At 39.0% G+C, this 9,169-nt stretch overlaps 1 protein-coding gene across 1 annotated transcript in view; it reads left to right on the top strand.

The window, feature by feature from the left end:
• The window catches only part of HAPLN1 (hyaluronan and proteoglycan link protein 1), a 31,549-nt gene extending 23,255 nt beyond the window's left edge, over positions 1-8,294 (top strand). Inside the window, exon 4 of the mRNA XM_010578052.1 lies at positions 7,516-8,294. Coding sequence (XP_010576354.1) covers positions 7,516-7,805 — 290 coding nt within the window. The 3' untranslated portion in view covers positions 7,806-8,294. The remainder of the gene's footprint in view (positions 1-7,515) is intronic.
• The last annotated feature ends 875 nt before the right edge of the window (positions 8,295-9,169 follow it).

Consider the following 9,169-nt stretch of genomic DNA (forward strand, 5'->3'; position numbering starts at 1 on the left):
CACATGTTCACGTAGATTGTTTTTACAACTCAGAACTTGCATTGGCAGGAGTTTCTAATATCTCTGCTTTCACCCTGTTAAAATTTATATGTACTTTTTCAGTGTCGGTGTATGCCCAGTTTATTTTAGTTAAAGAAGTGACGAAGAAACCTGTGATTCATTAATTGAGCTTTCCTGTTGAATTCAATTATAGTTATGATGGTTTACAACTTAAATGTATCACCAAAACAAAATTCTGATTACCACTTCATCTACGCTGTTGTGTCAAGCAGCTCCTGCTCATGTATGAGGTCTAATATGACTAATACTTCCTTATCAGCAAACTATTTCTGGCTTTCATGCCTAATAACTTCGATTCCTAATCTTAGTACACATACCAAAACCCTGTTCACTTTTGCTGTGAGCTTGGTCTGCTCTGAACCTTATTTTAGCATCTCCAAGCTTTTTGCTATTAGTAGGTGTTACTTTTGGTATGAAATGACTTGATCTTAGTTTGCTATCATTTCAGGTTTTACCTAGTGGCTGAAAAGTATTGCTGTGAATGAGAGGAACGCTGCAAGGAAACATGTGCAAAAGGAGTCTACAGTCCTCTATAGCATCACACTTGTGGATAATTCCTACACAACTTTGCACATGTTTGGCTTGCAGCCCACCCAGACCAAGGAGCATGGCCTTTTTTGTTTATGCACAGATTGCTTATCCACAATGGAGCATTTTTGTCCTACAGCACACAAAAAATAAACATAAGCCTTTCTCTCAGAAGATACGGTCTAGTGCTAAGTCTGCTCCACCATCTCAGAAAAAAACCCAAATCCTCCAAGCAACAATATTAAATTAGGTTGGATGCAGTCTGAAACAAAAGTTTAGCTGATTTTTATCATGCTGAATCATTCCATGATATGCTGGCTCATTTTTTTCTTGCTTCAATTATCCAAGGCAAAATCCTATATGAGCTCATCTTTTATATGCAGATTTAACCCTGTATTATAGAAATAGTGCTGAGGAATAAAATAAATAAGGAAAAAGAATGAAAATGTGATAGCTGCACTATTTATGATGCCTGCAGTGTAAACATTTGTGACTAATGTTCGCTAATGACCACCCTTTTCCACACTAGCAGCTGGACAGTATCTTTTAAGAAAGAGAAAAATAATTTCTGGACAAAAAAAAAAAGTATTGACAGATAAATATTGTCTGTGCATTGATACAGCAAGACAGAGAAAGAGAAAGAGGAATAAGGTAAGGTGAGGATAAGATACACAGGTAGTAGAAAAATCAAAGACAAGACACTAAAATGAATCTCATTCTTGGTGCATCTGTTAAACTGACCTGCAAGACAGAATACTACACAGCAGTAGAATGATATATAGAGCTGAGCACCATCTCTTCTAGTTCCCTGCAACTCAGTGTCATCTAAGTCTCTCAAGGTATCAGCAGAAAATCTAGACTTCTGCTTCTTTCAGCGTCCATTTCCAAAACCAGCAACTCACCAGATGACATTATCCTCACACATCCCTGCTATATTCTCCTCTATTCATGGGAGACCAACCCAAAATGCCAACTTCCTATTTTCAGCTCAATGCTTCAGAGATCTTATGTGTGCTTAACAGCACACGTTAGCTTTCTCACTGTAAAGGAAAAAGCTTATAATACCCCATTTTGCCACCAGGTCGCAATTGCCATAGGTATTGGCTACGGGCAAAGAACTATTTCTGCAACACCCAATATTGATTCTCTCAGCTCAGGAACAGCCAAGGAAAATGAGAAGTGGTTAGGACACCATGCATTTCCAGCAGTGGCAGTGACTGCTGGAGTCTCCTGATGGTATGAAACAGAGAAGCCTTCAGCTTTATGTAAGGGGGCTGGAAAAATGCCAAAGGCCCCAGGATCAGGAGAGTATAAGGCATGCTCAAAAAAAAATTAAAAATCTCAAAGAATGTCAGCTGTGGGAGCTGCTATGAAGAAAGAGGGTGGGTGAGGTTTAAATTTCTGCTAGTTGGGTTCTTTTTAGGGAAAGAAACCCCCCAAATACATTATGATCTCAGGGATCATAAAAAAGGGGGGGGGGGGGGGGGGGGGCCAATTTTAAATAGTTCAGCAGTCAAAGCAAAAAGTCTTTTCTAAAATACATGCAAAGCTTGTTTTTTTCACCTGAAGAAGAAAGGTACAGAACAGCAAAATTACCTTCAGCCATTAAGGTGAAAAATGAAAATGTCATCATCAATGCAGTGAGTTCAAATCCAGGCTCAGTGTTTTCTCTCTGGAACTGTTGGAACCCATCTGTGGTGAGCTGAATACACCAAAAAGTACGGATAAAAAAAGGGGGGGGTTATACCATTAGTGAAGAATTCTGTATGCATTCCTGTTACTTGCACAGGGAAACTGTTTTAACAAAGTTTGTCTGCAATGCAATATAGAATAATCTTAGTACTTTAAGAAATTACCCTCTACAGCGTATTTTCTTAGTTTAAGTGCAATACTTGAACATTTTGTTCCGCCTGTATAACTGCTTCATACTCAAATCTTTCTGTTGGTTCATAGAACTGTTCAGGCTTTGTGTCTGTGCAGGCAAAGCCAAAAAGCTGAAAGTGTTTCATACACTTTGTATATAGTAGTACCAGCAATTTACCAGTTTATAAGAATACATAGTGATGTGTTTCATAAAACAATACAAAGAGTAAAATTAGCATAATGCTATTCGTTAAATCCATCAAAATATTGTAAAATAACATAATTTTTCTGCCTGCATAGAAATAACTATTGGATGGCAACATGTTTCACAACTTGCTTTTACATCCCTTGTGTTGATAAAGGCAATAGGCAATTAATATACACAAGTGGGAAGTTTCTAACTTAAATTTGGGAATTCCATTTTGGAATTTCGTGGAGTCTGATGGCTCAGCTCAGCTCCCTCACCACCATTTCTCTGCCACTTTTCCTTCACAGTAGGAGCCACTTTAGTCCATGTTCTCTTTAGAAAAGCTAAAGGCTCCTGCCCCATGTTGTGGGACAACCTGCCATGATCGAGAGGTTTGCAAGGGCTGCAGACTACCCCAGTTTCTCTCCCTGCCCTACCCCAAGGAATGGGGATGCTCCTTTTCCATACAATCCCTCTAGAAGATCAATTTGGGCTTCTACACACCAATTCGGAGGAATAAATGCAGATGAATCCTTTTGGTTTGGTCTTCCCCACAGAGCCCAAAAGGCATAGGGCAAAGAATATATAATGGTAGAGATGAGTGGTTATTATTTGCTTAATTTCAAAGGCCTTCTGAAGGAGAACAGTGAGTTTCCTGAAGGAAAAACCATAGGAATCTTTTGCACTGAAAAGTGTAAAGTGAGCTAAACATAAACATATTTATCTGCTCCTCTACAATTAAGGATTTTCAAAGCAAAAAAAGATAGAAGGAGAGCCTGTATCACACTTTCTGCTCATTAATGAGCATTTTGTTATACACTTTGCACACAGAACCACAGTGCATAACTGATTTGTTATCAGCTCTAGCAGAATCAAGTAAAAATCTCATGTTAATGAAGTTAAAAATACAAATAATAAATTTTAGGGATCGTGTTAAAAGTGCAGCTGTGAACTACCTGTTTGTTACGGTAATACATGTGATAAGATAACCACTTCCACCATTTGACTATTTCAGAATATTTTAGCCCTGGGAACATGTAGCTATTGTTCCAAAAAGAGAAACAAACCCACCCAAAATAAAATTACATACCCTTCTTAGAAGGGATTGATTTGGAGTCACTGGAGTCACTGCTGATATCAGGGCAATTCAAAATCAGTTACCTGAGATGATCACCAGATATCAAAATACTTATCAGGACCTTATGATTAAAGGAATTGAAAGCATCTCACTTTGCACAAATTTTTAACAAGTTCTTCAATTTTGAGGAACAATGGCCTCGCTCAACCATTTAGTATTGCTATACGATATGCTGAACTGAGTCTGCTGAACAGATGATAGGGTCTACATGTTGTGCAAGTTACAGATATACCGCGCTAACTGCTCAGAATGCCTTTTATGGCCATATGAAACCACAAATTAGAGCAGTTTTACAGAGTAAAACTACTTAACTGATTTCTGTAGCCATAAGCTTTTTGGCATAGGCATTGATCGCTGGCTGCAAAGGCAGTCCTGCACTCAGCATTTCTTGTATGTGTGCTGCCACCCACCAAGACGAGTTTGCTGCTCGGCTGCCCCTGCACAGCACTGAAGGCACGAGACTAAGCAAGTGGGTGCCCCAGCAAACCAGTAAGCTGTTGGGAGTCGTCTTAGGGCTGAGCCCAAGTGCATAGATACTTGGTGGCTGGCTGCATGTGGAGGCATCCTCTCTCAGCACTCCACCAAGAACCCTCTTTCAAAGGCATTGCATTAACACTTTGTGCAGCAAATAGTGAATGGGGTGGTACTGCTTTTCTGTGCCTCTGAAGGTGATGGGCCATCTCTCAATTTAGAGGTGAGCTTGGAAAAATCTCCAAGGGTGGTGCATCCCTCAAACTTGCACAGTCACAAGGGTGTAGGGTATTTAGGTCAAGTGCTCAAGTTTTCCTCTTTAGGCTGTTCTGTTACATGCAAAAGCTTAAAATAGCTATTATAGATCGGGTGTGATTAGAATCGTAGAATCATAGAATGGTTTGGGTTGGAAGGGACCCTAAAGATCATCTAGTTCCAACCCCCCTGCCATGGGCAGGGACACCTTCCACTAGACCAGGTTGCTCCAAGCCCCATCCAACCTGGCCTTGAACACTGCCAGGGATGGGGCATCCACAGCCTCTCTGGGCAACCTGTTCCAGTGTCTCACCACCCTCACAGTGAAGAACTTCTTCCTGACATCTCATCTAAATCTCCCCTCCTTCAGTTTAAAGCCATTACCCCTTGTCCTATCACTGCATGCCCTTGTAAAAAGTCCCTCTCCAGCTTTCTTGTAGGCCTCCCTTTAGGTACTGGAAGGCTGCCATAAGGTCTCCGTGGAGCCTTCTCTTCTCTTCTCCAAGCTGAACCACCCCAATTCTCTCAGCCTGTCTTCAGAGGAGAGGTGCTCCAGCCCTCTGATCATCTTTGTGGCCCTCCTCTGGACCTGCTCCAACAGGTCCATGTCCTTCTTATGTTGGGGGTCCCAGAGCTGGGTCTCACCAGAGTGGGGTAGAGGTTTGCATAAACTCTCTGCCCCATGATTTGGATGTGAGAAGTCAAATCAAGCAAGCTCATCCTCTGTAGGAGTGACCCAACTATCAGATATTAATGAGAGAGAGACACTTAATGCCTCCCTCTCCTTCCACATCAATTAATAAATACTAAGATTGAAGAGTTAGGAATCCTTCTAACCTATTAGCAGGGGAAACCCAGCAAATCTATACTGAGTTTATTAACAGAATTTTATTTAATCAGACATTTTGGATACACTTTGCATCCCTGTGGGGTTTAGTACTAAAGTTCTCCCATTTAAGGAAGGGGCAGAGTATAGGCATTTTTATTACTGATGTCATATGTCAAAAGCCTGACCTTACTGCAAAGCCCTAGGAAATTACATTCCATTGACATATGGTTTGAAGAGCACCTAATAAGCTAGGTGAAGTTTACATACTATCAGTCCAAATCCCTGTTCCACTAAGTCTGAAATCCTGTTTGCTTTGGGGAAACCTCTTAATAACATAGTAGAAACAGGTTTCCACTTGATAAACATTCCTTTAGCAACACTTTGTAAATACTCTCAACTTGCTGAAATGGAGTTAAGCAAGCATTTTACAAAGGGGTAGATTATCTACTCTCATGAGTTTTCTGTGGAAGTACTGTAGATATTTTCTCTGACAGTAATGAAATTTTTTAAAAGTTTCTTCACCACAGCTGCAACGTAAATGCCTTTTTTTTTTTTAAATGTTCTTGTCACGGTACACAATTTCCAACCTTCACACAAAGGTAATTCAATTATATTTATATTGTCATCTGACCTGACATTTCTTCACTTAGAAAAAAGCCATATGTTTTTTTCAGGGATGTGGAGCTGACGTAACTCTTCATCTTGCTCACTGCTTTTTCTTCACCAAGCAAGTAATCTGAAACTGAGCAGAATTCTGTTTGTGTGTCCGCCTGTTTTTTATGAGGAAGAAAAAGGATATTATTCTGGAGTACATTGTTATTTAAGAAGTAAAGAGTGTGCTCTGGAATTAGAAGATCCCCACATGAATAAATTCTTTTGTTTTTCATCTAACTTGCTTCTTACAGGACAGTCAGATTGAAAGCTTGTGAATTTATTTGGAAATTGTTATTCTTTCAAATGAACACTATTCCTCTGCAATCCATTTCTACCTCACACTTAGTTAACTGTGAAAGCAGTGATGATAAATAACCCTAAGTATAATGAATTAAAGGCTAACAATTAATTTATATTGCCTTGATAAACAAAATTAATGTTAGTAGTATTGCTGCTTATGGATTAGTAGGGGAGACTTCCTTTTTGAGCTTTACTTGCTGGCATATGTTTTCATTACCTTGAGACAGAGGCACATTTTTCTTAGCAGCACTATCAGTTCAATGCTGCCTTATGGTGAGGATATACCCTTTGATGCCTAAAGAGAAACAGAGCTGCGGAACTGCTGCGCGTGGTTTTGACACTGCTAATGAAGACTTAAGACAGGCATGGTTTTGATCTACCACAGGCTCAAACTCTGCTTCTGAGAAGCTGCGCAATATCTCAGCTTTCTTACAAAAAAAAAAAAAATTGTGCTTGTACTTAATCAGAAACAAGGTCACCGCCTTGTCAGATAGTAAACCTGCATGTGTTACCTCCAGCCACCCTCACCCAAATGGTATCAAAGGCCAGATCTTGCTATGCCATGCTTCTGAGAGGAAAACTTGTAAGGGTTTCAAGCTAATGCTGGGAGCATAATGTAGAAGTGAACTGCTATGGATGTTTAACGGCTTTCCTTCTCTGACAGTAAGCTACAGCTGTATGAGATCCACTTTGCCTGAAATCTACAGGGTTCCTCAGATGTTTCACTAGATTGTCATTGTCACCTTGTTGGTAAATGCATCTGGCACCATAAAGTTAGATGCAAAACAGGGGCCCTCCTCAGAATCCCAGGGCATCTTCCATCATCCCTCTCCCCTGATCTTTTTCTTCCTGTTTCTCTGCCTCTGAGGATGAAAATGCATTGCAACAGTTCAGTTACCACTGAATACAGGTGGGGGTGGGGAGGCCATACTGTCCTAAGTTAACAGAAATAAATGTAGCACTACTTTTTTTGTTCGAATAGTCTGTTTTCTCTTCCTGGTTTTTTTTTTTTTTTTTTTTTTTTTACTCTTGATATTTATCAATTCACCATGCAAAAAATTAAGGTATTTTTTAACAGCGCAATGTCCAAATTGCACAGTCCCAAATCAACCACTGTTTGATATCATTCTGCAGTGGAACACCTCCATTTCTTCTCAAAAGCCTCCATTATATTATTACACCACCTTAATCATGTCACTAATGACCCTTTTTCCTTCTTTCTCTTACTAGGTCGTTTTTACTACCTAATTCACCCAACCAAGCTGACCTACGACGAAGCTGTTCAGGCGTGCTTGAAGGATGGAGCTCAGATCGCTAAAGTTGGCCAGATATTTGCCGCCTGGAAGCTCCTGGGGTACGACCGCTGCGACGCTGGCTGGCTGGCTGACGGCAGCGTCCGCTACCCAATCTCCAGGCCAAGGAAACGCTGCAGTCCTAACGAAGCAGCGGTTCGCTTTGTAGGCTTCCCTGATAAAAAGCACAAGCTGTATGGTGTCTACTGTTTCAGAGCGTACAACTGAAAATACCTAGAGCACAAAAGTTTTAAAATCATTAAGAACATGTGAAAGATTTCTTTTCGATATGAACTCATGCAAGTTACCAAAACTGTGATAAACCTTTTTTACTTACTGTAAAGAGTCATTTTCATAAAGCCAACCCATTAACTTTTTTGTTGTTGTTGTTTTAGTATTTTTGTAAAAGTATCATTCCATAGATATTTTAAATTAATATAATTTAATGGAAGCTCTAGGTAAGGAATTTTTAGAGCCAAATTCTTTAAGCTACATCATCCCAACAAAATATACTTTTCATGAATGGGGCATGCAATAGAGCTTGATGATTGCTAGGGCACAATTATGGAATGTAAGGCTACTCAAAGCAGAAGCTTTTAAAAGCACAGATTTTACGTATTTGTAGCAGTTTGAGAAATACTGCAAATTGATTATATCAGGAATTTTGAAATAAGATAATCTTTTTGTTAAAGGGGATCAGTGAGGTTTTGCAAAAAAACCTCACAAAAACGTAGGTTAGAAAATAACTGTTTTCACTGGTTTCACATGGGAACAACACAGAGTTTAATAAAAGCAGCTAAAACAGTCCAAAAAATAGGACTAGTTTTACAGTTTAAAATCTTGCCTTTCTGAAAAATAAGCTCATGGTCCCATGCATAGGAACAAGCACAATTAATTCTTCTGAACATTTCAATTGTGGGGTTTTTTGTGTATAAAACATTGATGAGGGAGTGAATAATTAACTAATAAGAAAGCCCTGTTTTCTTCTTAACTCCAATTAAAGATGCCTGAGAAGTGTTGTATTACCTTTGAGTAGCTTTACTGAGTTATTTTTAAACTCTTAAAGGCCGTTTGCTAAGCAGCATATAGCATCTACTCAGGGCAGTTGTATAAATGAACTGCTGGACAGAGAAATTGTAAACTTTAGCAGCTTGATTTTACATTAGCCTTTGAAATGTTATTGTCTTAATGAAAGAACATTACAATATTTAATATTTCTTACCTATTTACATATCACAAGAAACAAAAATTAGAAAAAAATCATTAAAATTATGAAGTCTTAGAACAAGATTATTAAATAAAATCTGAAACCAGCTATTAAGGTTTAGAAGAGAAAAAAACACTTCCTTACATCTTATTTGTATCCAAAAAGTACATCTGTTTTTTAAACTATCAGTGAAAAATAGTATCACTAGCCCTGAATTATTTAGTTAATCCTCCTTAGAGTTAACAGAAAATAACTATTGAAATACTTCTTTCCACTAAATCTGCAGTGGTCTAGGTGGAAGATGTTTACCTATATCTGCCAGTGTCAGAGAAAAACATGCACTGTGCATGGTGCCTAGGATTTTCAGAGCTGCCTAAAGCAGTAG

This window comes from Haliaeetus leucocephalus, unplaced genomic scaffold (assembly GCF_000737465.1).
Source record: "Haliaeetus leucocephalus isolate CR32 unplaced genomic scaffold, Haliaeetus_leucocephalus-4.0 Scaffold598, whole genome shotgun sequence".
Taxonomy (NCBI): Eukaryota; Metazoa; Chordata; class Aves; order Accipitriformes; family Accipitridae; genus Haliaeetus; species Haliaeetus leucocephalus.